General features: G+C 43.5%; 1 protein-coding gene across 3 annotated transcripts in view; it reads left to right on the top strand.

Annotated features, from left to right (window-relative positions):
• Positions 1-13,938, top strand: part of FGD5 (FYVE, RhoGEF and PH domain containing 5) — a 199,498-nt gene that overhangs the window by 130,002 nt on the left and 55,558 nt on the right. For all 3 annotated transcript variants that reach the window (XM_077325309.1, XM_077325310.1, XM_077325308.1), the window contains exons 6-7: positions 2,252-2,403; positions 4,146-4,302. In XM_077325309.1, the coding sequence (XP_077181424.1) occupies positions 2,252-2,403; positions 4,146-4,302 (309 nt within the window). The remainder of the gene's footprint in view (positions 1-2,251; positions 2,404-4,145; positions 4,303-13,938) is intronic.

The following is a 13,938-nucleotide window of genomic DNA, read 5'->3' as shown; positions in this document are numbered from 1 at the left end:
GATGCTAAGCTGCTGCAACCTTTCAGTGAACAAGTGAGAAAGTTGCCTGTTAGAGAGGAACTTGCCTGTGTGTGAAAGAAACGGGTATCTTCAGCTTGTCATTGGATCAGTGGCTTCAAACAAAGAAAAAAGCATGCTTTATAGCCAAATAAAAGTTTAACATTTATCTGAAGAGAATCATTGAGGCATCTTGCTAGCAGGACACCACAATGATTATCTTCTTCAGATAAATAAATAAATTATATATACGAATAACAGAGAAAGCAAGAAAATATATAGTGTATGTGTGTTTTATTCATAAGGCTTTCAGCTTCTTGATTTGTGGCTATTGTACAGTGATGTTACTCAGTTCTTCTTGTACAACTTTTTCATTCATGTTTGCTTGTGAATAACCATTGGATTTTTCAGTTCCTAATACATGTATTTCCTCTATGGTGGTAGGTATCCCCCCCTTCTTTTTGTACTGCTGTACTGTTTTGTAGGTCATCTTGTTGCTAGAGGTTAGCACTTTTAGACCGCTGCTGAGGTCACAGATCACAATGAGGCCTGACCCACCACTATGGCTGTTTCTTACTGCTGGAACCATTGGCCAAAACTGCCTAGAAGTTGAGAGTGTACGGACAGGGCCTGTGGTGCATTTATTCACTGCCTGGTTGCTTGCTTAGCTGCTAGCTGTCTAGCGTTAATGTATAGGAAGAGGAGCCACTAATGCACAATGCCCTGTTGTGAGCACAGTTTAGTCCTGGGTCTAAACAACATTAGAGTTGGAACATAGTGAATTTCTGTGGGAAGGGAGCACCATTATTTTGACGGCACTGTTGAAGAGGCCTATGTCAAAGCACTGAACTTCGACTGTGAGGTTGAATGGAGCAGTCCTTTGAAGTATCCTGGATCAGCACCATTTATAACTTTGAAGATTCAAAAAACACTTCATTACATTACATTGTCTTTCACATTTCTTTTTAAAAATAAAAACAACAGGGACACCTGGCACCATACTCTTCTATTATTCAGTCTCTTCTACTTTGCTCTGCTTTAAATATAAGCCAGTAGAAAGGTTTTGACAACAAATGGTTGGGGGTGGAGGTCATGTGACACAACCATATTAATGTGAATTTGGCTGTCAGTAACCTGATGAGGTGATCAGAAGTTTGTTAAAATATTGGATGTATTAGCTTCCAAGCCGGTTCCTAAGAACGGGCCGAGAAAGGGTCCCCTCCCCTGGCCCCTGGCCAGGCAGCATAAGGTGGCTTTGGGCCGCAAGCTCGCAGCCAGGTCAAGTGGGGCAGGTGGAGGCTGGCCAACTCATTAGCCTGGTCCCGGACAGAGCTCCTTAGCAGGCAGTCAGCAGGCCGGGAGGCCCTTGTTAGGAGTCCCAGCCTAGCAGGTCGGGAGGCCCTTGTTAAGAGGCCCAGCCTAGCAGGCCAAGAGGCCTCATTAGGAGGGCCAGCCTAGCAGGCCCTCCACCAGGACCCTTTTCCAGGGCCGTCTCCCCTTACCTGCTGCTGGCTCCATGCACTGGGGTGTGTCTGAGAGTAAAGAGGCTAGAGTCCAGGGACGGAGGGCGGGAGCTCCAGGGGTAGGTCCAATCAGGGTGCAGCTTTGCTGGCTGCACCTTGATTGGCCCAATTCCAACTTGGACAGCCAGACACATTCCACCCCCCAGGCTGTTTCACAAATATATAGAGGAACCAAGGATGGATAAGGATATTGACACAACTGAACAGCTTCTGTGCATTGAATACTGTACATGAAGCACGAAAGTGGATCAGGTAACTTTTCCTGTGGCCATTTAGATTTAGACTCAGGAAAATGGCATATGCTGTGGTTTTGAACAGAATCAGGCACCTGTGGACTTTTAAAAATACTTTTTAAAAAAAACTTTAAAAATGCTGCTGTGGGGCTACAGCTGCTGTGATGCTGTCGGGTGCAGGCAACCTGGACCTGATTAATTACAAACTATAACGTGCAGTTTGGCCATAAGAAACCTGCATTGTGAAAGGAGACAGTGTATTTTCATACATACATCTATGGAAATGAGTAATAAAGTCCATTAAAACAAGCCACTGAAAACAAGACAGGGTATAAAAGCATCAGAGAGCAACAAAAAAGAGATGAATTTAAGGAGTAAATGGTTGTTAATCAGAATTATCAAGATATGGACCATAGCAGTGAAGAACAGATTTTGAAAACAATAGGAGCAGCCTTTTAGGCAAAAAACCTACAGATATTATCGATTGCATGTTCACAGGATTTCTATGAAGCTGTCTTAAGAGTGCTGGGACAGAAGGATGACAGTGACCTTGAAGAAGTAAAGCTCAAGGAAAGGTTGAGTGAACTCCCAGAGATCTACAAGCTCCATCAAGAAATGCTAGGGGAGATGGAAGAAAAAGTCATCAACTGGTAAGAGTAGAGTTGCCAACTCTGGGTTGGGAAATTCTTGGCAATTTAAGGATGGAGCCTGGGGAGAGCTAGAGTTGTGGAGGGGAGAGACTTCAGTGGGGTATAATGTCATACAGTCCACCTTCCAAAGCAGGGATTTTCTTCAGGGAAACATCTTTGTGGTCTGGAGATCAGCTGTAATTTGGGAAGGTGGCAACTGTAGGTAAGAGACAGATTGAGGTCTCTTTACCCCCTAAGTCCAGCATACACAAACATTCAAAAGTAAGGGAGGGAAGCAATTGAATCAAAAGGAGGCAAACTTGAGGCACTTATCCTAAGGGGCAGACAGACTGTTATCTTAACATATGACATTTTACATTATATTTTTGATAGAAGACAGGTTAATGTATCATAATTCTACTTAAGTTTCATATTAGTGGATTCTAGATTTGTTTCCTCCACTAATAAATTAGGAGTTCTTCTTGTGAAAAAGGTAATACTCATACTTCTAAAAAAGAGACTAGTAGGATATGGTAGATGAACTAAGCTTAGGGAGACCTGATTTTACCTCCCTGCTTGCAAGGAAATTCCCTAGGTGACAGTCTTCTTTATTTCAAAGGGTGATGGTTAGTATAAAATAGAGGATGAGAGAACCATTTATGTGTCCCCCAAAGGAAAGATTAAAAAATCAACCAACAAGGATTCTTGCCCCATATGTAGAATATCCAAATAAGGGGCAAGAATTCTTGCTTCCTGCTGCCCCCATCCCCCTCCTTACCTGCTGGCACAGCAGGGCCAGCCCAGCACAACACAGTGCTGTGTGTTGCTGTGCTGGTCCCACCCCTGCCATACAGAGCCTCGGTGCTCTGCTGCCGCAGTCCATCTAGTGGTGCGGTCCCTGGTGTTGGGATTACAGATGCCATATCCGTAGACCTCTGTTGGAGGGACCATACAAGTTAATGTTCCACATAAAAAATATACTTAATAAAAAGTTGAAATGTTGTAAAGATCATTTAAATAGGTTCTCAGAATTCCTGAACATTGTTTTAAAAACATGGTAAGTCTCTAGTCCTCTCCCTCATGGAGATATGCCTTTTTCCTTATATCTCCACAAGGGCAAAAACTACAGACCTGCTCTTTTTTTTAATGAAAGCTAGGAATTCAGAGAACCTGTGTAAAATATCATTGTAACACCACAGCATTTTGCCAATATTTAGGACTATTTTTAAAGGGTTTCTCTGACACCACCAGTAATGATACCAATGGCGACAGCACCCTCTCTTGAAAAGCCTCATTATTTAAGTCACATGTGGAACAAAATAAACTGACTTCACAACTGTAAAAATGCACAGAGGGGCAGGTAGGCAAAAGAAGCCCTTCAAACAAAATCCATGTAAATGCAGAGAGAGAAGCTGAACCAGGAGAAATTAGATGGTTTAATCAGACTTTTCCTGTCACTGGCCATTTATTGTGGCCACTTACTTTTGAAATCCTAGACAAAATCATGTTTATGAAGCTCCTGGTGTGCTGTGCTGGACCTGGTAAGCCACACGTTGTGCAAGCCTGCAGTAGAGCTGTTCCCAGTGATTCAGTTCTTCTGATGTACTATTGCTTGTTTACTGTTTATGACAATCTGATTTCTAGTAAAGTGGTGCTATTGTCATTATAGGATAAAGGCTGATGAACAGAAGTATCTGCAAGCAGCACAGTAGGGCACTATGATTTTTCTTGTTCCTCATTTGTTTGTTTTGGTACCATTTTAGGGAAGAACACCAGAAAATGGCCGATGTTTTCCTAACTAGGGAGTCCAGGTTTAGCCACCACACAGCTTTCATTATACAGTTTGATAGGAATTTGGCTTTGCTGGATGAAGCCCGTCTTAAATCTTCCCAGCTGGATTCTGTCATTCGGGAGTTTGAGGTAAGGCCCCTCTTTATTCTTTCCTCTCACTGATTTATGGTTGTGGTGCTGTGCTGTCTTTGAGGTAACCCTGTGTTCCATTCTGTCAGAAGCTGCTCAGACAGGAAATGGAAAGAGGTATTAATGGTGACTGAACTCAGATATGGCTTTTATATGGGCAGTAAGTCTAGAGGAACACAAGCACGCAGTAGGTCAGTGTGCAGTCATGCAAGTGAGCACTAATTCTAGTGCAATCTGTTCTTTTATGTATGCAACATTAAATGCTATAATGATTATTATTAATAATGTCTGATCTTCTGTTCCTATATATAGCTGGTGGCATTAGGAAAGGAAACAGGAATTAAAAGTCAGAAACATTTTTTGCTTCATTATCTAATAATGTGGATGTCTGTATAACTGTCTATCCCCATGTTGCTCTATCTTGGTTTTTGTTCTATACCCTTCCTCTGGTGAAATCCCTTTATTGTTTGTGTCTCATTCTTCACCATCTCCAACTTTCTGATGCAATTTCTTTTATTTCATGCCTCAGTCTCCTGTTTCAGCCCCCCTTCCAAATACAAAAATTCAAGTATTATTAGAGTCCAATGGCGCCTTTAAGACCAATAAAGATTTACTCAAGGCATGAGATTTCGTGTGCCTACACACTTCCTGAGACTAAAGTGTGCATGCACTAAGGAAGGGTGCATACAAACAAAAGCTCCCACCTTTAATAAATCTTTGTTGGTCTTCAAGGTGCCATTGGACTCAAATCTTGTTGTACTACCTCAGACAAACACAGCTACCTGCTTGGATCTATCTTCAAGTATCATTGTTAGTGATAGGGGTAATATTGTAACGTTTACAATGTGCAAAACGCATTACAGTCTTACTTAGTTCATTCTTGCATGAAAGCTTTCAATGAGGATCAGAAACTCAGGGTTAGTTTTTAATTTCCTACCAGAGCTGAGACTTGAGCCCAAGACAGAAGGCCAAGTGCTCTAACCACAGGAAGTCATTAGATACACATTCACATGGACAATTATTTTCAGTGTAAAAAAATTTGTTAGTGCTTCCTTCTCTTTAACTTCTGCTGTTCACATTGAGAATTTTGAGAAGTCACAGAAAGTGTAAGACATTAGCAGGGTTATATGCAAGGTAGAAACTTGCACATAGCTCTCATGGAGACATCTATGAACTTCAAATGTGTGAGGAAATGGTCCATCCAGATACATTTAGTGTCCCAATGTCTTTGTGGTGTTAGTCATTATTATTATTTTTATTATTATTTAATTTTTAGACCACCCTTCTCCAAATAGGTCTCAGGGCGGTTTACAACATAAATAGTTAAAACACAATAAAATCCCCATAAAAACCCCAATTAAAATCAACAAAAGTTACATATAACATATAGCGGCGGTGGTCACAATTCCTGGTGGAGAGAATAATATTCAGAAGAGGGTGGCACCAATACAATAGATCTAACAATGATCTCGATGTTAGAGATCTCAATATTGGAGGGGATCCTTTGATGGATTAGTGGGAGAGCTGCCCTGGCCTCAACCATATGCCTGGCGGAAGAGCTCCGTCTTACAGGCCCTGCGGAAAGCTGGTAGATCCCGCAGGGCCCTTAGCTGTTCTGGGAGCTCATTCCACCAGGTTGGGGCCAGGACTGAAAAGGCCCTGGCCCGGGTCGAGGCCAGGCGAACATCCCGTGGGCCCAGGACAACCAGTAAATTCATACCCGCAGAGCGGAGTGCCCTGCGGGGGGCATAAGCAACCAAGCGGTCCCGCAGGTAGACGGGACCCAGGCCGCATATAGCCTTAAAGGTCAATACCAATACCTTGAATCTGGTTCGGAAACAGACTGGTAACCAGTGCAGATGACGAAGCACCGGCTGAATGTGGGCCCTCAAAGGTGTTCTAGTGAGGACCCTGGCAGCCGCATTTTGGACCAGCTACAACTTTCGAGTCAAAGACAAGGGAAGGCCCGCGTAGAGCGAGTTACAGAAGTCTAATCTGGAAGTGACCGTTGCATGGATCACTGTGGCCAGGTGTTCCGAGGACAGGTAGGGCGCTAGTAGCCGGGCTTGGCGGAGATGGAAAAATGCCTGAGGTTGACTATCATCCCAGTACTACACATTCCTGGGTAGTCAACCTGTGGTCCTCCAGATGTTCATGGACTACAATTCCCATGAGCCCCCACCAGCAAATGCTGACAGGGGCTCATGGGAATTGTAGTCCATGGACATCTGGAGGACCACAGGTTGACTATCCCTGAGTAGGAGACATGCTCTGTACCTCAGCTCTTCTGTCTGCTTCTTATTGCATTAAACTCCAACTCCTGATGAGGCAAAGGCACACTGACTGTCAGCCTTAATATATATCAGTTTTCCCATTTGCAAAGGGTAGGGGTGGAGAGGTAGTAATATTTACTTATCTGACAGAAAAGGTTATGAGGATAAATTGGCTGTTGTATTTTTAATGTTGCTTGGGCTGTCAGCTCCTTGAGATATGGATTATGTCTCCCTCGGCAGCGCATCTGAAATATTAATAATGATAATTCATTAAAACGGCCATTCGTCAACAGTTGCCCATAGATATTTCCCTGTCTGATCCCTGCAGAACAGGTAGCCTACTGTGTTACGAAGCCCTTGCTGGAAGCTACAGATTTTATAAATTTCAATAATTGCTTTTTGAATTCTGCCCAACTAAACCACCTGGGAAACTGTACATCCTTGTTGCCCGGAGATGCTATATGCTGGGTCCAAAATCTCCCTGAATCCAAGGCAATGAGATTGACTCAAAAAATTGAAAGAGTGCTGTTAGGATTCTCACCGGGAGACTCCTTTTAACTTCAATTTGAATTCCAGTGTGATTCTTCGCATTTGCGTTACTTGTCCCAGAATATCACCCAAGAAATCACCAAGGAAAATTAGCAAGCACGGGAAAAGAGGCAAGAGGGAAGGAGGAGAGGAAAAGAGGGGGGGGGAGCGCCTTGCCCAATCACCCTCTTCCAAAATAATGACTATCGTTGATTGACTCAACCAAACTCACCACCCTAATCAATTCAATTGCTTACCTTCCATCCAACCCAACCCATACTGATTACCCCCCTTAACCCAATCAATTCAACGGCTTACCTTCTGCTCAAACTCACCCTGACTGATTTTCCCAATTCACTCCAAGCTGATTTTTCCCCAACCCCAATAAACTCAACTGCTCATTCTCAGTGCAACCCAACCCAAATTGACTGCACAACTTGCTGCAAATTAATGACCTAACTAATCCCAACACATATCAATTCCCCCAATTAATCCTAATTCTAAATCAAAAATCACCCAACAACCAAGACAATGGAATCAACCATACCCATTCAATCCAACTGAGGCCTCCCCAAACTCCCAGTATGATCTAATACATAAACAAACACACACAACATCTCTGAACTGGACAACTCTGAGATGCCACAGCTGGCGATCGGGGTCTCCAGAAATATACATCACACAAGAAACTACATCCTACATACAACAGACATCTGGAATGGGCAGCCCTGATATGCCATAAGTAGCAATCGGGGCTATCTCTCGAGAAACACATAATCCTACTACACACAATAAAGAAACTAGCCACTCAAGTAAGCATAGAACCAGGGTTCAAGAATGGCCCTAGCAAAAATCAAAAGCAGCCAAGAAAGAAACAGAGCCAACAGGTTTCATAGGGAAACAAAATGCCCCAAACCAATTGACCACCAAAATGGAAATCCCATCTACACTGAAAGGAACCGAGGGAGGAACAACAGGAAGCCCAAAAGGATCATGGATCCCAATAATAAGAGGAGTAGGCCGAGACAGCAGTGGGAGGAGATGGAATGAAATAAGGGGCCTGAAACCCAGTCCCCTCCTAACCTCTGCCCCATCCCTCAGGACACTATGGTGGAGGAAAAGAACACTGATGCTGTGCAATGCTGGGTCAATAAACAACAAAACCTCTATCCTGCAAACTTACTTTTCAGAACATAGAGTGGACCTGGCATCCATGATGGAAACCCAGGTTAAGGAGGGAGAAAAAGTTGCCCTTTAAGGACGAACCCCTGCTGGGTTTTCCATCCTTCATCAGTCTCAGATTGCAGGGTGGGGAAGAGGGGTGGCAATCCTAATCCAAGAGGATTTCTCCTTCAGGCCTCTCCCTGCACCACCCATCACAGGTATTGAATGTGTTGGCCTCAGGTGGGGATCAATCGAGAGCACTGTACTTGAGGGACTGCCTTTCTGATTATCCCCCTCAAAGTGAATTACTCTCCACCACCTCAAACTGGCTAGTGATCCCTGGCCCCAAAGAAGCCTGCTTGACCTCAACCAGGGCCAGAGCCTTCTCTGTCTGGGGCCCACTAGGTGGAACAAGCTCCCGGAAGAGATCAGGGCTCTAACGGACTTAAAACAGTTCCGTAGGGCCTGCAAAAGGGAGCTCCTCCACCAAGCAATTGGTTGAGGTTGACTGGAACCAACAACACCTCTCGGCCCCCTGAACCTCCCTCCCTAGGAATCCCATGCACCGTACTTTGTCAACCATGGCCCTGTTTGATTATCATTCAGTTAAATTGTTATATTATTGTTACTGTTATTATTACCATTTTTGTTATTTGTTTCTATTCAATATGTAAAAGTGAGCTTGATGTACAGTTATTTCATGTTCCATGTAAACTGCTCTGAGCCTCAGGGGAGGGCAGTATATAAATGTAATAAAATAAAAATAAATAGGGCTTCTGAACCAGGATCAGACGCCGGGGCATGCATTTCCCCACTTACCCTATTTACTTTGGATAGTGGGCCTCCAGGCACACTGTTTCCCATTCTTATTTATCTATTTGTTTTTGCACTTGCTTCATAACTCATTCTGAAATTCCTAAGTAAACAAAAAAGTAAAATCTTGTCAATGGCGGGGCAATAAAGAAAATGTTTTTGTGGTTTTTTGTGGTGGGCTAGTGATGTATTCTCTGAGGGAGATGTGTGATTTAAAGCGTGGTGGGAATGGCTTGTCACCCATTTGCTACATTCCAAGTCATTTGTTTTCTGGGAAGAAAATGTGTACTCAAACCACTTCCATTTCATACAATGTATGCCTCTCTTCAGAAGCTTTTCAACAAACTACAATTCTGTGGCTTCATTAGGGAAGCCAAACTGAGACAGCATTTATTTTAAGTTTCTTAGATGCTTCCTATCCAATTCCAATAAAACATATACTCTTCTCTCTGTTCACCAATCCAGAGGTTAAGGCCTGGCCCTGCCTCCAGGAAGGTCTTGGTTCTCGTTAAGTTTATGGTCAGCAGTTGGACTGCTCAGCTCCCTTGAGAGTAATCTAGAGCCTTGCCTTAATCCAGCTCAAGTTGTCTGGCCCATAAATCAGTAGAGCTCTTCACAAGTTGCCTTGGGTGTGTTTCAGATCAATGGCTCTCCCTCTGCCCTTTTCCATCTCCTCTGCAATGCCCCAGGAAGCCGGGTCAGAATGTATGACACAGGAACATCATGGCCTCTAATATTAAGTGAGGGATGAAAATTGCAGTGTTAATGCTTTTTATCAGCCTTGTATAGTTGCCCCTCAGTTCAACTACAAATGGAGTTAATGGGATTTTTATTTGAGCCATAAATCTGTGGTCAGGAACTTCCTGAGAATACATCTCTTCGCCTTGCAACTATATCCAAATAGAAATAAATATAAATATTAGCTGTGCTTACCAATAAGGAGGTGATTCCCTCTTATTTTGAACCTGGCTCTACTGTTAGCGCTTTTAAAAAATAGGAGTGCAAACTAGGGTTGCTAGCACTTGGTTGGGATTTGAGCACTTGTTTTAAAGATTATGCTAAAGTTTGTGGATGACTGAGGAGATTGGGATTGGTGGTGTGTGTATTTACAATGGATTTGATTGAGACAAGAGCTACCCTCTGGGGATTTACAGAATGTTTTAATTCCCCTGGTTACTACAGTCCTTGGTGGACTGAGTGTTCTGTACCCAGCTAAGGATTCCAAATTAATAAAACACAAAAACATACTAATTGTAAGTTGCCGCTGACTAAGTTTAGACTACTTAGGAAGTAGTTGTGAATTCCCTGCATTCTGCAGGGGTTTGGATTGGGTGACCCTGGAAGTCCCTTCCAGCTCTATCATTCTATGATTCTATCACTTCTCCTGTGACTTTAGGTAGGTGTAGCAGGATGAAGGAACACAAAAGTTGTTGCTTTCTCATCACAAGTCTGATGTCAAGAAAAGATGTTCCAGTTGGAGGTCTGAAAGCTAGGGTTGCCACTTATAGGTTGGGAAATCTGGAGATTTAGGGAGTGGTGCCTTTGGAGGAAAGGGTTTGGAGAGGAGGAGGAGGAGAAGAATTAGTAGTAGAAGACGAAGTGGTAGTGGTGGCAGTTCTTATATGCCACTTTTCTCTAGCTGAAGGAATCTCAAAGCAGCTTACATTCGCCTTCTCTTTCCTCTCCCCACAATAGACAACCTGTGAGGTAGATAAGGCTAAGAGAGCCCTGATATTACTGCTCGGTCAGAACACCCTGGATCCCAGAGGGCCAGCAGGGGCCATTTCTGGGCCTTCTCCAGCCCCCTACTTCCAGAAGGTGTGCAGAGGCTGCTCCAGTTCCCCCTCATCATGTCATCCCAGTTGAAAGAGGCCAGAACAACTTACTGGCAGTAGGGCAGCTCCTCTTCCACCCAGCAAACTTCTGAAACTGGCAGGAAGTTGGAGATGGAGAGCTGATCCATTATTAAGACCTTTGTGGCTGAGAGCTGCCTCCTGATTGGATCTAAACTACCTGGGTGAGTATGGATGAGGGCCAATCAGGTAGTGGGTGAGCAGTCAGTTTGGGTTTAGGGCCAGCAGCTGCATAGGGGAATTTGCTCAGACAAGTGCTTCTCCAACTCTTATTTGTTCAATTCTGTAAGGTTCCTTCTGAATCATTCATTTTGCCAGACAGTTGCCAGACTCACCGCTCTTTTGGGTGAAGTTTCTGGAATCCAGTGGTGTGTTTCCACTAGCTAAACAACCGCTTTGAAAGTATCTTGTTTTCAGGTAAACATCACTGCCCCACTTCTCCAGCATAATTCATGGTTGACCAAATTCTTCGGATTGCATCTGCCTGCATGTCAGGTTAGAGACAGCTCTGCCTCTCTACCAGAAACATTGGTAGGAACTCAAGTGTTCTGTAGAGGGGTAAATTCTAAGGGAGGGGCACCTCTATAAAGAGAATTCTGATTAGGTTTTGTGTGTGTGTTATAGATGAGGATGAAATGGATACGTAACACAGATGTAAAATAACCATTCAATTTCTCTTCCACATTCTACATGAATTAGGAACATTTAGATGTAACATAAATAGCATGAGAAAGGTTGAAATGTATCTTTTTTATTTAAAAAAAAAAGAAGTGTGAGGTATCTTTCTCTCCCCCACCATAATCAGTAACAATTAAAGGTAGTGTTTGACATCACTATTAGTGATAACTGACTCAGCTTCCCTCACCGCCTGACCCAGCTTTGTGACAAAATGTTTTGAACTGCCTGAATTGAAAAGAGGCGAGCCTGTTTGTTGCCTTGCCAAGTCTGTGTGTATTTTTCCATGTTGCTGGTTAAATTCGAAGCTACTGTGTTATGTGTGTCTGTGGGAGAACTAAACACTTTTCCTTTGCTAATGAGTCTCTAACTCCTGCCAAAAATTATGTATTCAAAGGGGGGGGGGAAACAGCCTGCTTCCTGCTTTGCAGCTACTCTGTGATTTTTTTGCCTGCATTTCCTCGGGAGAGTGGTCCTTCAGCCGCTTGGTGCTATTTTCCTGCAGGTCACAGTGGACTGGAACACTGTTGAGATCACTGGGTCATGTCTCAACAGATGTGTCAAACGGTCATGACGTCACACCTGTTCTCTATTTGGGCTATGATAAGCAGTAGCACTAAGCATACGCCAGGCCCTTGCAGTTTGCTTAGAAGTCATAAGTTCAAGTTGAAGGATACTTCCTTTATGGACTTGTGTACGGGGTGAATGTTTTAAGTTCTCCTGGAAAAGTCGTTGTTTGTTCATGTGCATTAAAGGCAAAAAAGTACAAATGAGATGGTTAAAGGGACCTGCATATTATGTGTCATATGTGCCCATAAACATTTGGGGAAATGTGCCGTAAGTCAAGCTAAAGAGGTGAAGGCCTGGGGGGGGGGGATTGAAATCTGGGTGGCGAGTGGCTTTATCCACCCACCCCCAAAGCCTTTATGTCAAATTTTTAGATGGGAAAAAATGAAGATTTGGAGGCATACTGGAAGAAACACCGACAAAATATTTTCTCTGTTCGAATGTATGAAAAGTTTTAATGACAAAGTGGACATGATGTAGACATATGCAGCTCTTAAATCCAGTATATAGTTCTATATTTAGGAGACCTAATCTTCATGAGGGAAAGGCTTTCATTGATTCTCAGCTGTTGTATGCCTTTTGTTGGCTTTTGCTTTCTGGTTGACCCTTTCAACTCTCCTTCAAACCACTGTGATACATATACAGCACGTACCTTATTGCACTGTCTTACTGGAATGAAGAAAGGTTCAGAAGGAGGTGAGACAGAAACTGCACTAAAGCCTCTGAGAAAAACTCTGAACATTTCATTACGCACTGAGCTTATGTCATAAGTCATAAGTTCATGTGCTATATGCTAGGTAACATAGGATGCATCAGCCTGCAGTTTTCACTAAAGTACTAGGTATGTTTGTGGTTCTGTTCATAGAAAATTAAGGCATAGATGTTTCATTTTATATTGTTAAGGCGTTAAAAGTAGTCTGGGTTTCCTAGGAAACTGAATATTTCATATATTTCAGTTTCTTTCAGAATCTTCAGAAATTTTATTTCTTTAAGACTCATTATGCATGGTGACAGTGGCACCAACCACTGGTTTCTTGCCCTGCCATTTCTTGTGTATGAACGGGGGAAAATTTCCCCTGCCAGATATGATCCGCCCTGGATTTCTGCGTGCACACATGCAGCTGGGGTAGAAAGGCTCCACCGTGCTTCACCACAGCAGCAGAGCGGGGCTGGGATTACTTCACAATGTAATCCCACCTTTGTGGAAGTAAAGAAACCTGCTCCCTTCCGCTCTGTGCTGCCACAAAGTAGGCACATGGCCCTATGCACATAGATGTGGCCAAACATGGCTGCCAATTGTGCTCATGACGAAAAAGGGCAGGTGGAAACATCCTCATTCCCTTGCTGGGGACCATCAGATGCCCTCAAGCAGGACAGGGCTGGGAGGGGGCCAGGCCAGCGCTGATGTCATGCATAAGCAGGGATTAGCCCCGCTGCCATGAGAGCACCAGCCCATCCTTCCCCCTCCCATATGGAATCAAACTAAACCCAAAGTAGGATATGATACCTATTACACTCAGTACAAGTTTGAGGCCCATGAGAAATTGCAGGGGATAAGGAATAAATCAGCAAATTTCTCTATGACACATACTTCCACATCCAGAGCACTGTAGATTACATCCAGCTAGCTTTTTCTCTCCTTCCTTCCTCCTTATTACAGGCCCTATCCCACATGGATTTTGTCCATGCAGGTCCCATGATCCTCAGTGCCAGCAGAAAAACTGATTAGATCCAACCAGCAAGTGTTAGGTGCTTGAACAGGC

The sequence above is a fragment of the Paroedura picta genome, chromosome 3, assembly GCF_049243985.1.
Source record: "Paroedura picta isolate Pp20150507F chromosome 3, Ppicta_v3.0, whole genome shotgun sequence".
Classification (NCBI taxonomy): domain Eukaryota; kingdom Metazoa; phylum Chordata; class Lepidosauria; order Squamata; family Gekkonidae; genus Paroedura; species Paroedura picta.
The sequence above is the reverse complement of the archived record's forward strand: the minus strand, read 5'-3'. Positions and strand labels throughout refer to the sequence as shown.